The sequence below is a fragment of the Chlorocebus sabaeus genome, chromosome 21, assembly GCF_047675955.1.
Source record: "Chlorocebus sabaeus isolate Y175 chromosome 21, mChlSab1.0.hap1, whole genome shotgun sequence".
NCBI lineage: Eukaryota > Metazoa > Chordata > Mammalia > Primates > Cercopithecidae > Chlorocebus > Chlorocebus sabaeus.
In genome coordinates this window covers 23,239,773-23,256,052 of record NC_132924.1, presented here as the reverse complement: position 1 = coordinate 23,256,052, position 16,280 = coordinate 23,239,773, and the positions used below count along the sequence as shown (strand labels likewise).

Sequence of the window (16,280 nt, the reverse complement as noted above, 5' to 3'; positions counted from 1 at the left end):
TAGAAAACCTAACCATTTGATGGCCACCTATGACCCCACTTCTTGGGCTCATTCAAATGTAAGTTCCTTGGAAGAATCATTCCTGCCCCAGTCTCTTGCCTCTCCTAAGGTGGGAGTCTGTCCTCTGTTATGATGGCACTCAATGCACGTATCTATTAAAACACATATTACTATGCCCATCTGGCCTTTTTTATTTAACTGTCTCCCCACTCTGCTGTGAGCTCCTTGCATGCAGGCACTATGTCTTGTTCATCTCTGCATCTCCCTGTCCTAGAACAGTGTCAGGTGCACAAATGGTGCTCCAGACGTGTTTGCTGCTAAAATGAATGCAAGCATAAGATCTGCCTCACGAAGCGTAAGCATCAGCAGAAATCATAAAGACCCACAGAGGAGAAGCCATCCAGAGATCAGTCATAATACAATGATTAGAATTCATTTAACCCAACTTCACAGAATCCCAGTTTTGGGGTCTTTAGGGGCTTCTGAGAGAAATGAAGCACTTAATAGATGAGGAACCCAAAGCAACTAAGAGACTCAATGATTTTCCTACAATTGCCCCAGGACCCATGGCTCTCCAGGGCCAGATATCACTTTCTCCTATGCTGCCCTGATGCTACCTGCATTACAGCAGGGTTAGTTAGCCAGAGTTGTCCTTGTGAAAACAAGAAAAATTGCCCATGAAAGCCTTTGAAAATGTAAATTATGATCTACTTAAGGCATTGATATGGTTTGGCTCTGTGTGCTTACCCAAATTCCATCTTGAATTGTAATAATCTCCATGTGTTGTGGGAGGGACCTGGTGGGAGGCAACTGATCATGCGGGCGAGTTTCTCCCGTGCTGTTCTCATGATAGTGAGTAAGTCTCATGAGATCCGATGGTTTGATAAAAGGGAGCTCCTCTGTACATACTCTCTCTTCCTGCTGCCACGGAAGACATACCTTTGCTCCTCCTTCGCCTCCCGCCACGATTGTGAGGTCTCTCCAGTCATGTGGTACTGTGAGTCCATTAAATCTCTTTTTCTTTATAAATTACCCAGTCTGGAGGCATGACTTTATTAGCAGCATGAGAACGGACTAACACAGGCATATACCTTGTTTTCAAGTTTGGTCCCAAAACCCAAAATGTGTTCCCAGGAACACTACTCATTCTTCACAAGGCTTTGAGAAGAGAGAAGGGTCCTGCAGTCAAAAAACTCGGAATTCCTGCCTATCCCACAGGATTTCTGGAGTTGACTTTAGCATATTAAGGGCTCTGAGAAACTCAGTAGTAGCCTGTTTAAAAATTCATTCCAATCAGCTGTGGACAAAGTAATTTAAACAGAGATCTCTTTTTTGCAGCATCACTTGTTAACACAGTCAATCAGCAAACCCAAGGTGGGGAAACGCTGACAGAATTCCTTTCTCTTTCATACGGAGCCATGGCCACTAGCCCTGGAGTGCAGGCGCAGTCTGCCAAAAAGGCTTATTTGATGCTTCACCCAGCTTTTCTCCAGAGCTCAAGCCTCACCCTCAGGGAATTCTTCTAGATCACATTAAGGAAAATAATGATGCCAGTCTTTATAAAGCAGCACACTTTATAAGCAGCACAGACCAAATTGAATAGACTTGGGAAAGAGAACTCAATTTTTCATTCAACAAACTTATCCACATTTTCAAAAAATCAACTACCCAGAAAAAGTCCTGTGCTAGAAATAGTGTATGACTTCTGTGTTCAAATCCTAAATCAATAATAAAAGAAATACCTAGAGTGGCTTCTGTTTTCTAACTGAACTGTTACAAATACTTAAGGTTGATTTGGGAGTAATTAATGATGAGCTCCATCAAACTGTGGAAGTTAAATTCTCTGAGACTTCTTTGCAAATGTAAAATCAAGTTAATGACATTGATAATATGGCTATGTTGGGAAGTTAGAAACAGGTAATGTGCCTAAAATGCTCAGCACAGACTCTAGCACATAGTAAGTGCTCATGAAAAAGTAATAGTAGTAGGTTGCCATTATCCCATTGTATAGATGAACTCTGACTTGTGAAACTGATGCCTTACCATTGGTCATGTAGTTCAAAGGCAGTAAAAGACAATAGATAAAACCAGGGCTCTGGAGAAACGCAAAACAAAATATGCAATCTGGCCCTGTTATTTCCTTGGCGTGCAACTTTGGATGAGCTATTTACACTCTGTTTAAAAAATCACTTTTTCTTTTCTTTTTTTCTTTTTCTTTTTTCTTTTTCTTTTTTTTCTTTTTTTTTTTTTTTTTTTTTTTTTTTGAGACAGGGTCTCACTCTGTCACCCAGGCTGGAGTGCAGTGGCGTGATCTCCGCTCACTGCAAACTTCACCCTGGTTCAAGCAATTCTCCTGCCTCAGCCTCCTGAGTAGCTGGGACTACAGGCATGCGCCACCACACCTGACTAATTTTTGTATTTTCAGTAGAGATGGTGTTTTGCCATGTTGCCCAGGCTGGTCTTGAACTCCTGGCCTAAAGTGAGCCACTCGCCTTGGCCTCCCAAAATGCTCAGATTAAAGGTGGTGTGAGCCACTGTGCCTGGCAGGAACTCACTTTTCTTATCTATAAAATGAAGATAATAAAACTACCTGCCTCATAGAGCTGTCATGAGAATTAAAATGCTATGCCTGGACTATAAAATTCACAAATATATTTTAGTTTAAAAATCAATTTTGTTAATTTTTATTATTTTGGCCATTTTATTATTATATTTTTATTATTTCATTTTAATAACATGTTTGTATTCAGTTTTACACATCCACATTAAAACTGTGAGAATAAATTCTTAGAATGAAACTAGTATGTCAAAAAGCATACCAAATAAATAAATCAATCAATAAAAATTTTTACTAAATGCTCTCCAGAAAAGCTATCCTCCTGGCAATACATGAATGGAGTCCACTTCCCAGAGCTTTACCAGTACTAAATACAGCAGTATTTTATTTGTAATGTCTTTGAACATTTGGAGGAAAAATGATAAAATCTTCTTTTCGATGCTACTTAATATTCTTTGATTATTCATAAGGATAAGGCTTTTTCGTGTTTATCACCCATCTATAGTTCTTCTTTGGCTAATTTTTCCTTAGAGTTTTCTGCCCAATTTTAATTTAACCAATTGACCTTCATTTAGTCTACTCACTGAGCTCTTTATATCTTGATTTACTTTCATCAACTATGTTGCCAAAATGGTGATTTTAAATAACATATTAAGCTCTACATACTTATGAGGTCAAATTTCTCCATCTCTATGGAGAGATTTACGGGTTTCTGCCTTGCGAGTAACCCTTATAAAGACCTCTACAGCCTGGAGACTAAATTTACTGTATTTTATTCTAGTACTTTAGCACATTTCTTTGCATAGTGATGCATGGCAGACACACCTGACAGTGATAACTTAAGCATACCCTGAGAATCACCCTGTATGGTAGATGCACCTGAGTATGTGCTCAGAGTTCTGAGCTAAGGAATCTGGGAGTGGCCAACCCAGAGATTCATTCCTTGTCTACAAGGAACATCTGAGCCCTGAGCCTGTCCCATGGAAGGTAAGCCATACAGGGGATTGAGGCCATGTGTTTTGGGTTAAACGAAGGCTGCCAGGTGGAGGTTGTTAGGTAGAGGGTGCTAAGCAAAAATGTTATAGAAACTGCATTGCTTTTTGCAAATGGATGCAGTTCTCCTGCCCAGCCTGCCACCACTTGGCGGTGCGATACTCCTGCCCAGCCCTGCCATGACTGGGCCCACTCTGTATGTAAGTTTCCCACTAATAAAATCCTGTGTCTTGTTTGCTGACTCTGGTTCCCTTTTTCGGCCTTTTGAACCTGGTACCATCCCTACTGAAGTTAATAGAGTCCAGTACAACATATTTACATCTTTACTATATCTGGAATTAGGAAGGAGGGAGTAAAGTGTGAGGTTGAGAATTTCACTGTTTTCTAAGTGTTTGGCCAGTTTTCCAATACTCCTTGTCAGATGATCCATTCTTTCCCCCACAAAATCTGCCTTATGATACATCATATCCATGGGCACACTTGGCTGTGACTCAGGGCAGGCAGCGTGATGATGGATAGCAGGCACAGGCTGAGCCCACCTCCCTATTGCTCTCTTCCCCCTCCTCCAGTGGCCTCATTTCCTTGCCTTACATGGCTGAGTCCCAGAAACTCATGCTGGGGTCTCTCTCTGCCCGTGCATTGCATGGCGGTAGGGCTGCAAGTGCTGCTAGTCCACACAAGTCACAGGCAGTCCAGGGCCATGTTTGCTGATCATCTTCCACCTGCCTCTGCCACCATGTCTTGCCCCTTCCAGTGAGAGGGCTTAGGTGCGAGTCTGTGAATGCTCCACTCTTGGGATGTGGTCTCCCTCCGGAGGTAAGCCAAGTGTAGCTTTTCTTAAACGAGGTCTCAAGCTCACTCTAAGAAATTTTCCTGGAAATCTCTGGCATGTAGGTGGCATTTATTTCTAGTTTCCAGCATAAGGGCACACATATTTTTTCCTTATATATTCTGATTATCATTTCAATGGGAATTTGGGGGGTGGGTGGAATGGAACACCTGTGTTCAAGCACCCATCTTGCCAGGAAGCCAAATGGCTTTGTAATTAACACTCAATCCTGTCACTCATGAATTCCAAGAACAACCTGTGCTTAGTAACATGCAGTAAACAACTCATACACATTACCTTTGATTGCTGCTAAATATCCTCGGAGTTCTCGCTGAAGTCTGGTACCCTCTGCCTAAAAAACACAAGCACAGATGCTAAACATCTAGTCTATATTTTGCATGAAAACATCTAAGAAGTGTTAAGTCTCAAAGTTACTATTGCCAGAATCTCATTCTTGAAAAAAACATAAATATGTGGACACAGACTAAACAAGGCAATAATGTCCATCAGTCTAGATATTTACAGAAATTTCATTCCACTTCAAAGAGCAAAAGGAGAAGGCAAGATTTTGCTAATAGACAATACAATTCATTACACAGCCTCTAATTCAAGAGCTATTAAATTTCTAGATTTTGATACTTGGGTTATAATAGCAGGGAAGTGATCACCATTATCTAACATGGTAGCCATAAGCCACATATGGCTGTGAGTACTTGCAATTGAGACATACTGTAATGGTATTTTACATTTACAGTGTAAGTATATTTTATACAACAGATTTTAGAGACTGAGTACCAAAAAAAAAAAAAAAAAAAAAAAAACCTCATTAATTTTATACAGATTACATGTTAAAATGATAATATTTTGGGTATACTGAGTTAAAGTACATTATTAAAATTTCACCTCTTTCTTTTCACTTTAAGGATGTAGCCACTAGAAAATTCTAAACTATGTAGTCTGCATCATATTTTTATTGGACTGCACTGAAATAGAGAAACTGTTAAATTGTAAATGTTGACACATGAATGCCTGTTTTGGTTTGGATACCTTTTTAGAAACTCCGAGACTCTCTGAAACTAGGATGAGACTGCAAATAGTTTAATTTGGAGTTAATCAAAGAAATGCCAATAGGAGAGTAGAGAAGCGAGGAAAAGAAGGGAAGACAGTGGATACAGGGAGCATTATCAAGCAAGTTACCACTGTGGGCAACTGGACCTCAGTTCCTCTGGGGAACTCTGGAAGACAGTGTCAATGAAACACCCTATAGATACCCTAACGGAAAGGCAAGGAAGCTGAGGCATTTATCCAATATCTCCTGTCAGCTATGTTTCTAGATGCTCCTAGGGGACACTAATTACCCAATATATCTAAATAGGGGCAGAGGGGGCTCCAGAAACCGGAGAAGCCCTCAGGCAAAGGGTTGCCAATGCTGGCAAGTCAGTCTGGTGGGCTCAGAGAAAGTAGGTACTAGGGGCATATGTCTGAGCACCAACAGTAGCTTCTATGACTTTACAACTGAAAATCTATTTAAAACATGCATGCATTTTAATTGCAGAGTCATTTAACAAAATTGCAGAGGGCTAGCATAGAGGACTCCACCTTGAGCTCAATAATTTCAATAGTTATGTTCGATTTAACAAACACTGTTAGTATTTGCCCAAAAGAGTGGTAGTGGGGGGACCCTCTTTCCTCATTATAATCTAGTGGGGGAGCTAAAATATATAAGCAAAAACAAAACAAAACAAAACAAAAAAAACAATTGCACTGCAAGGCAGATTACATTTAGCACTGCAACCACTATTCAAAGTGTTGGAGTACAAAAACAAATGCCCATCACATTTAAAGATAATGATTAATACAAAGAAACTGAAAAGAAATAATTAAGACTATGCTTGATGGCAAAAGGGATTCTGAATTAGGATATTTTCCGTACAACACTTGCATTGTGCAGGTATAGTGACATTATTTCTTTGAAATCTATGCAACACTGAGGTGAGGTATTCTGTATTTGAGTCAAGCTCAGGTTATTTTTGTAGCTCTATAAACCCAGTTACTACCAGACAAAAGCTTAGGATGAGTCCGTTTGCTGGTACGTATGAACTTCAAACACAATGGTTCTATTCAGAATGGCAAAGCAGAAATCAAAGTACTAAACAATTGACTCCCTTTCTAGTGTCTCAACATGGTTTTAAATCAAAACTCAAGCTTTCTATTCTCTTGTTGAAACACTCAGAAGTTTGTGTGATGGCAAATTCCATCAGCTAGAGAAAATAAAGCAAATCATGGTGGGGTTCCAAACAGCAAAGTGCAGTAGAAAACTATTTCCAGAGAGAGGAAGAGGAGAATAAAGAGAAAATGCTCATGATAAACACTTGAGTAAAAGTAGACAATGAAGAGGACCCAGAGAAGTCAGGATGAAGTCCTCAAAACCACCAAGAAAAGTATATTGGAACAAAAGAAGTGGGTCTTTTGCCTTCTAAATATCCATTATGTGAGGGCATTGTGTCACATTCTGAGTATATAAAAAGTGGAAAAAATATGGCTTTGGTATAATGTCATATAATATAATAATTTTGGTAGATTTTATTATTGTCAATCTATGCTGCACATCCCTACCAGATCTGTCATTGGAGAAAGATCATACTTCCTGCCTCAGCAACATCAGGCTTGGCTGTAGGATTTGACTTAGCCAATGAAACATGAATGGTAGTTACATGTCCTACTTTCAAGCTGAAGCTATAAGAGCCATCACATGCTCCTGCCATTTCTTTCCTCTCCCCATACAGAATTTGTTTCTTTAATCTGGATCCCAGAGTGAAGGAACCACAGAGCACAGCTTCCACCTGCATTTTCATGAGTGAGAAACCTACCTCCATTGTTGAAAGCCACTGAGATATTGCTACCATGGCATAAACCTAGACCAAACTTCTGATAAAATGATTCACCATCAACAGAGGAAATGCCAAAATGTGGAGAGAAGCTGAAATCTAACCACAACAATAAAAAGCCCAATCAAGTTAGTGAACAGAAAAGGACTAATGGCATTTACAGAAACATTTCAGAAAAATCAAATTGGAAAGATTAAGGACAAACTGAATGGTTCACAAAAGGAAGCCCAAGTGGTGGTCAAGCAATGGAAAGAGATAGAATGGAACTGAGAGAGAAGCAAGCTCCAGAATCATTTGTCCCATCATATTTCAGATAATTTAAGAGAGAATAGTATCTGAAATTTACCTAGACAAATATAGACCCAAACCAATCTAAAGCCTAAAAATCCTAAAAGGTACAATTAGGAGGGCTTGAATCCATTAAGGCCACATTTCTCAAACTATATAATTGCAGAACCTGGGGGCATTTAGTGGTTTATCTAGGGCACATACATCCACAAAACAAAGCTAAAAGATCTCTCTGGAACATCAGTTTATTGAGGTGAAGGGAAAGAAATAGAAGAGAAACCATTATTTTACAACCACTAAGCCACCTCTTATGAAGTCGAATAAAAAAACAGCATGGGGATGAAACACAGAACGTCACAGATTTCTGCTGCTTTCAGCTGTCTGCTTTAGGATTCTGCTGTACCAGTCGTAGTCCTTCCATGGAAATGTGTGAGGGACACCGAGTTAAGCAAGGCTCACTTCTCACCCAGAGGGATGTGTTCCCTCAGTTATACAGAGCCGGCCGTGAAAAGGGATGGTTATGAGTCACCAGGATTTCTCAGAATATCCAGAAATAGCAAAAAAGTAGCAGTGAAGGGCATTCTTTTCTCAAATGTTCAAGGAATAAAGTTATGTCAAATTAACCCCACAATTAACTAATTGCCTTTTCCTTCAGTAGAAATCAAGTGAAATAATTCAGGCTCCAATCCATATACTGGATTCATCTTGTCAAAGGGAAGCACTGCAGACTTTTTTTTTTTAATGAAATAAGAAATCCAGAAGAGATTTTTTATATAAGAGTGGAACAAAGTTCAAAATTATGTGATAATTGCTTAATAAATGAGTTCAATTTAAGCAGATAAACTAAAGGCTGATTTAAACGACTTTCTTCTTTTCCAGTTATTAAAATTCTTAATTTTCCCCATGAGTATTTGGGTTTCATGAACCACAGTAATAGCCACACTTAATTTCATGTCAAGTTCTACTTTAATCAAAAAGGTAAAAAGCTCTGGAGAAAACTCCTCCACCTACAATATGCCATAAAGTAGTTTCTTCTATACAAAACTTATTGCATAACAAAATTTCCTTAAGATCATTATTCTGCAGGAATAGCAGATGTTTGAAAGTAAACAAATTCTTATAACATTGCTCAGATTTCACTGAATTTGAAGTTCATTCCAAATTCCTTTGTAAAGTATCATTTTAGTAATTCAGCTGTGAATTATGTATTGCACATGTGTGTGCAGAAAACAAAGTTTTCTACACTCTTGAGATCATATGCCTGTTTTTTCCCTTCTTGTTTCTTTATATCGTTTTCTACAAGATATCAGGAAATTATTGTTCTATGTCCTGGACACAGGGATCATGGCAACAGGAGGGCAGGGGGGTCTATTATAATTAAGTTGTCTGAATTGCCTAGTAATACTCCTCTTTGGAGAAGATCCAACTGCATGAAGATGCAATGAGTATGGGAAATTACTGAGTCAAGCTTTTTGTTTGTTTGTTTACATACACTGAATTTTGAAGCCCTGCAATATACTAATATTAGTAAATACATATTCCAAGACTTCAAGAGTCTTGAAAAAGGTATAATTTTGTTAGTTTACCTTTAACCTAGTTATTTCTGCCCAGAAGAAAGAAACCATACTTGAGGCATTAATTTAATTTAGTTGTGGACAAAATTCATAGAATGAATTAGTGATTCCTAAGGAATTAAACTTAGAGCAGCAGCAACCACTGCACAATTTAGGGGCACCATTCCCACATACTACCATGTGCATGACACCCCGGGGTGGGGGTGTGCATCACTATAGCCCCAACTGCACAAGAAAAACCAAACCCTGTGGATTTTATTAGTAAGGTTAAGCAGGTCTGGAAAATACCTCAAATGATAGGAGTTTAATACCTGTTAAACAGGCAATAGCCTGTTGAATTGGCTTGTTAATATATGGTCAGTGTAGTACTGACTTATCTTTATAAGTAACTTTTGTTATAAAAAGAAAAAGAAAGACAAGAGGAAGAAAATATCACACACAGTATAGAAAAATGTTTCATTAAGTTGCCTCTCCAACCCAGAAATTATGAGCTGACATTTTAAAAAGGGCTCAGGTGGAAAGCCAGCAGTACTAACATCTGCATGAAAGGTGGATCTTAGGAGACATAACTTCATAAAGTTGTAATTTTACAAAGGTGAGTCCTGTCATCTCATCTGTGATCATAAGCCTATAGACATTCCCAGAGTTGCATTATTATTTTTGGCCTTTGATGACATTTTTCTCTTGAAAATGGCTGAAGTAACATATCAAAATTAAAACTGGCTCAATTTCTCAGAGTTCAGACAGGTTAACTCAATCTCGAAAGCAATGATAATAAATTTGCTGATCATTTTTGAAGCTTAGAGGAAAATTAGATTATCAAGGAGATGAGATTTAATGAGCCCATAATCAGCACCTTGATTAACAGATGACTAATAACATAATATCTGAATCCACTTACGATCAAAGACATTAGGCCACTGAGCACTACAGGCACTCCTGGTTTGTTAAGACATAGAGCTCTCCCTATGAAAAGTTCAGGTGCTGTTAAATGGGAAGATGAGAGTTTTTCATCAGTAAAAGCACTAGGGTCTCTGAAATTTACATTGCTGTTTCCTTGCTTTGAGCTCTTTGCACTATTGGAGCTGTCTTGTCATTAAGAAGCCAGCACTGACTTCATAAAACAGTTTCTCTTTATTTATTTCTTTTTTTCACAGATATTAATGCAGAAGCTACAAGATAGAGATGAAATAAGACTGGATATTCGCAGTCATATTCCTGGGATGATGAGGCAGGGAGTGCATGGAAGGAAGAGAAATGTCAAAGAGAACATCTCGGTTTCTACAATTTTATCCAAGATTCGTGGCCCAATTTCCAACTATCCCTGTCACCAATTCCAAGAATATCTACGATCTGAAAACTGATTATCACATACTTTCTAGCTTCAACAAAACAATATCAAATTATGATATATCAAAATATATCATAATTATGGAAGTATAGTGACATCATCATAATCACATGTACAATCTCTCCATTTATTTCCCTTAAGCCAGTCAACTTTTTTGAATGTATGCAGATCTCCATTCAGATCTTCTGGAAAAGCTAACCCATATTGTGTTAAACCACCATTAAATCATCACAGCATGCAGACTGGATATAGCTGGAAGATCTGCTTTATTGCCTTGAATTTGTGACCCTTGAAAAACCACTCAGTTGTTTTTCTCACTGTGTGTGTGTGTGAGGAGACTTGACTTACAAGGTGCATCACGGACATGATTTAAAATCTTTTCAGCCTTCACCTTAATAGCTAGAGCACAGTATTGAATATATTGGTAGGGGAGGGGCATGGAGAGCTGACCCAAAAATCAAAGGAGACTTTAAAGGAGCTCCACTTCCAGCAGCAAGTCCTCCTGTGACTTGCTGTTCAGTGTCCCCTGCTGTGGGTATAGATGCTAGCTCTATCTATAACATTCTGTCGTGACCAAATCAGACAGCAAGTACAAGGACTAGAAAAACAACTGCTGTGTCAAGGCACAGAGATGCACTGATGGTAGAGAAGGAAGGGCCTTGGCTATCATTATTCCAGGCCTAATCAACAGCCAGAACATTTCTGAAACTGCCATTTATGATGTCTGTATTAGTTTGCTTGGGCTGCCACAACACAAAACCACAGACCAGGTGGCTTTCTCACAGTTCTGGAGGCTGAAAGTCTAAGATCAAGGTGTTGGCAGGTGAAATTTTCCCCCATGGCCTCTCTCCTTGGCTTGCAGATGACCACCTTCTTGCTGTGTCCTCGTGTGACTTTTTGTCTGTGTGCATGTGTCCCTGTTGCCTCTCCCTCTTCTTATGAGGACACCAGTCCTGCTGGATTAGGGCTCAGGTATATGACCTCACTCAACCTTAATCACCTCCTTAATGGCAAAACAGTCACATTCTGAGGTAGTGGGGATTAGGAACTCAGCTAATGACTCTGAGGAGAACACAATTCAGTCCATGATGCAACAATGAAAGTTTTTGATCTGGCAAAACAATCACAAAGTCTAACACCTACTGAGTGGCCACTTTAATCCAGGCATTGTTCTAAGTTTCACAACTCTGTTAGCTCATACTCCTCACAATAATTGCATATTGTTGGCACATTGTTATGAGAAAACGGAGGCACAGAGGCTGAGGACTTGCCCAAAGTCACACATCTAATAGGTGGCAAGCCAGAATTGGAATCCAGGTAGGCTGCGTTATTTTAGCCCGTGAGGAAGATGCATGATGAAAAACCTTCCCAAAACAAACTACTTGGGAATTTATAATGCTTCCTTGTTTTTTCATTTGTAGTTTTAAGTATCAAAGACACAGTTATGTTTTTCAGAAAGTTATTTTATAGCTTTGAATATTGCAGTAATAGAGGCTCCCAGGGTATACAAGAATAATTTATGCAGATGTAAAAGAACCAACTAACAATGGATATGAGAAAAATCAACCCAATACGATAAACTACTGCCTGAGGAAACAAGAAAGCATGAATACTAAAGGAAAAGAGAATCATTAAGTTCATTTTCAAAATGAAAACGTTTATGACATATACTCAGTTTTCTCATGTAAAACAATTATAATTATGGATTGCCATGAGAATCAAGTAGCTAATATACAAAACGCTTTCTAAATGTCAAAGCCCTACTTGTAGAAAGTCTTCAATATAAAAACACTTTGTCACTGCTTTTGTCTAAGTCAGTCAAATAAGGCTTGGAAATTTGGAAATTGTTAAAGCTCCTTGGAAGATTCTTATAACTAATCAGGTTTGGGAACATATTAGAGCAGATACGCAATCAAAGAAGGCATTATCTTTATTATATGTGTGCAATCTCAGGCTTATAACCGAGTGGTTAACATCATAGAACGACTCTTTAGAGACACAAGTCAAATGTGTGACCTGACTCATAAGTCTGAAATAGGACCCAGGAATCTGTATTTTTAAAAATCCTCCAGGTGATGGTTATTGGAAAACTTTAATTTTTCACTGTGTCTGTCACTTAATGGACACTTAAGTGTGTATATAGCTCTAGTATGAGATTGCTAAAAAGACACTTAAAAATATGTCTGGTTCCATGTTTCAGTCAGTCACCATAAGACATTCCTTCTAATGTATGTCCTTCCTTTAGATTGCTATGCTAATGGCAAAATCCATGGTGAGGTTTACAAGGTGACTTATAAGACAGAATCACCGTCAATGGGAACCAATAAAACTCATGCAAATCTAAAAACCAACTGTAGCTCATTTCTGCAGATTTCAAAACCATTTCCAATAGTCTCCCTGGGTTTGGATGACAGACATGCCTCATTCTCTGCATCCCATTACCAGAATGGTACAGTTAACCTGGGAATCATTTAGACAGATACATCCAAACTAAATAATGAGCTTAATTCACAAGGGAAGTGGAAAATATATAGCATTAGTCTCTAAATAAATGCTGAGGAATGGGACTCTAAACCCTCCCTAGTTGGCATGGTTAATTAATATTGTAGAGTAAAATGCAATTAAAGTGGGTAACAGAATAGAACAGATAAAAGGAAACCATCAGAGAAATAACATGAAGAGCTTCCTCTAGGAGTGATTCTTAAACTGGGGACAGGCTTCATAGGAAATGGCACAGTAATGCCTGTGACATCTGCAATTTGACTGGGTCAATTTCTAGCTCCATTTGAACTAAGGCTTTTCATTTAGATGGGCTAGAACTGAAGAGATATTCTTACTGATGAAATAAAATAAATAAGAATAAAGAGGTTAACAGATAAACAAGTTCAACAAATGTAACAAGTTTTAGTTTTCTTCCTCACGTCTGGCACCATGGACAGCAACACCCTAGCATTCCCATGAAGTAGGCAGACTTATTTGCCAGTGAGCAAAGAGATTTATTGGATGTGTTGGAAATGAAATAAATAGGAAGACTATAGATAAATGCAGAACAGTTTGAAAAGCAAGGGCCATTACATTCTTTTGACACCTACAGGTTTCCACTATCTGCTCCCTCCCACAGAAGTCAATTTTATTGGCAATCATAGTGGTTTATACTTATATTTTAAAAACTTTAAATCAAGATTGTATAATCAAAACACATATTTCCCATAAGAATAATATTACCAAGGAGAGTGGCAGTCTTGACTAAGAGCTCAGTGGCCACATTCCCTTGTTTTTTGCCATATAATGAATACAACTATATCTAAATTAAACTAAGAATCTCATAGCCAATCACCTAACAATTTCATGACTATTTAGCATGCTATGTGAGCAGCTTTACAGGGTGATGATTTTTGCAGAAATGAACAGGAGATACCTATTGAACCTGGGAAGTCTACCTGAAAATGGGATTGTGGAAAGGTATAGAAATAATTTCTTCTAAGAATTGGGGTGAGAGAATACTCATGCACTAATGATAAGTGATGAAACTAGGATATCAAAATATATGATAATTATAGAAGTATAGTGACATCATCGAGAGATTCTGTATCTTTTTCCTACTACTTTAATTGCTTCAAAAGAAAGAAGACTTTTGTGCACTAGACCACAAGCTTGACCAAAACAGAAATTTTTCTCTAAATTGTTCATTTATTTCAGTGCTTTGTACAATGCCTTGAGTCAGTGAAGAATCCTTTCAGTAAAGATTTGTCTATAGGGAATTTATTCTCTCTTACCTTAAATAAAGTGTCCTGCTCCTAGCTCAAGTCAATTTCTCAGTTGTGTTTTAGATACCATCTCCTCCTGCCTACTCGAGGACACAGATCAGCTGTTCTCCCCTTTGTCTGATGAATCACCACATTTTCATTCTGGACTAAATGAGTCCCTTTAGTACACAGATATTTCTGCCTTCTTAAGAAAATATTCTTTTGACCCTCACTCCTTCTCCCAGCTATAGGCTTGGTCTTTGACTGCACTTTGCTTCAAAAGGCAAAACTTGAAAATTGCTGCCTCCAGGCCTCTAAAAACCATTCCCTTTGCTCTGCTTATTCTTGCCTTACTTGGTCTTCCTTCTATAGCTCTCATCATTTTCTAGTAGACAGTATAATCTACTTATTAATTGTACTCTATTTATTGTCTGCCTCCCTGTTTTGGAAGTAAGATCCACAATGGTAATGACCTTTGTCTGTCTTGTTCACTGAAGTTTCTGGAATACCTAGATCAATTCCTGGTATGCAGCGCACACTCAGTAAATCCATAGCAAATGCATGCCTCAGTAGTTACCTGCTATTGTTTTAAATGGGCCTCCACATGATATCATCTATCAAATAACCTAAAAACTTCCTTAAAAGTTAATACTAAGATGAAACACTTTAAAATTTGGAAAATATTTACACAATAAGATGGTTTTCAATATTAAAGAACCCCTGCAGAAAATTATAGCTACAACTAAGAGTATATGCCATGGTTTCAATGTCCTTGCCAAAACTCACATTGAAATTTAATTGCTGTTGTAACAGTGTTGAGAGGTAGGATTTTTACGAGGTGATTAGGCCATGATGGCTTCACCTTCATGAATGGATTAATGCCATTATCATGTGAGTGGTCTAGTTATCATGGGAGTGGGCTCCTGGTATGAAAGATGAGCTTGGCCTGATTTCTTCTCTGTTTTGTGCACTTGGTTTCACCTTCTGTCCTTCCACCAATGTCTGAGCAGATGCTGATGCCATGCCCTTGGTCTTCTTAGCCTCCAGATTGTGAGAGATAAATTTTTCTTTATAAATTACCCAGTCAGTGGTATTCTATTGTAGCAGCAGACTAAGACAGAAAATTTATACCAGAAAGTGGGACTGTTGCTATAAAAAATACCTGAAAATGCAGATGAAGCTTTAGAATTGGGTAATGGATAGAGGCTGGAAGAGTTTGGAGCAGGCTAAAAAGAGCCTTTATGACTGTGAACAGAGCACTAAGGGTGATTCTCGTGAGGGCTCAGAAGAGGAGAGCTGTAGGAAAAATCTGAATCTCCCTAGAGATTACTTATGTGATTGTGACCAGAATTATGGTGAAAATATGGACGGTAAAGGCCATTCTGGTGATGTCTCAGACAAAAAAAGAGGAACAAGGCATTGGAACCTGAAGAAAAGGGAATCCTTGTTATACAGTAACAAAGACGTTAGCTGAATTGTGTCCATGCCCTGTGGTCTTTATGGAATGTAGAAATTTAGGGTGATTGATATGGTTTAGATTTCTGTCCACACCCAAATCTCATGTTGAACAATAATCCCCAGTGTTGGAGGAGGGACCTGTTGGGAGGTGACTGGATAATGGGGGTGGACTTCCCCTTTGCTATTCTCATGATAATAGCGACTTCTCGTGAGATCTGACTGTTTAAAAGTGTGTAGCACTTCTTCCTTCACTCTCTTCCTCCTGCTCCAGACAAGTAAGATATGTGTCCTTCCTTTTCACCCTCCACCATGATTGTAAGTTTCCAGAGGCCTCCCCATCCATGCTTCCTGTAAAGACTGTGGAACTGTGAACAAACTTAACCTCTTTTCTTTATAAATTACCCAGTCTCAGGTAGTTCTTCATAGCAGTGAGAGAATGAAATAATACGAAAAATTGGCACCAAGTACTGGGGCATTGCTATAAAGATACCTGCAAATATGGAAGTAACTTTGGAACTGGGTAATGGGTAGAGGTTGGAAGAATTTGGAGGACTCAGAAAAAGACAAAAAGATGAGGGAAAGTTTGGAACTTCCTA

The 16,280-nt window shown here is 38.6% G+C and overlaps 1 protein-coding gene across 3 annotated transcripts in view; it reads right to left on the bottom strand.

Annotated features, from left to right (window-relative positions):
- Positions 1–16,280, bottom strand: part of LOC103226200 (amphiphysin) — a 251,796-nt gene that overhangs the window by 122,291 nt on the left and 113,225 nt on the right. For all 3 annotated transcript variants that reach the window (XM_073008951.1, XM_073008950.1, XM_073008949.1), the window contains one exon: positions 4,677–4,731. In XM_073008951.1, coding sequence (XP_072865052.1) covers positions 4,677–4,731 — 55 coding nt within the window. The remainder of the gene's footprint in view (positions 1–4,676; positions 4,732–16,280) is intronic.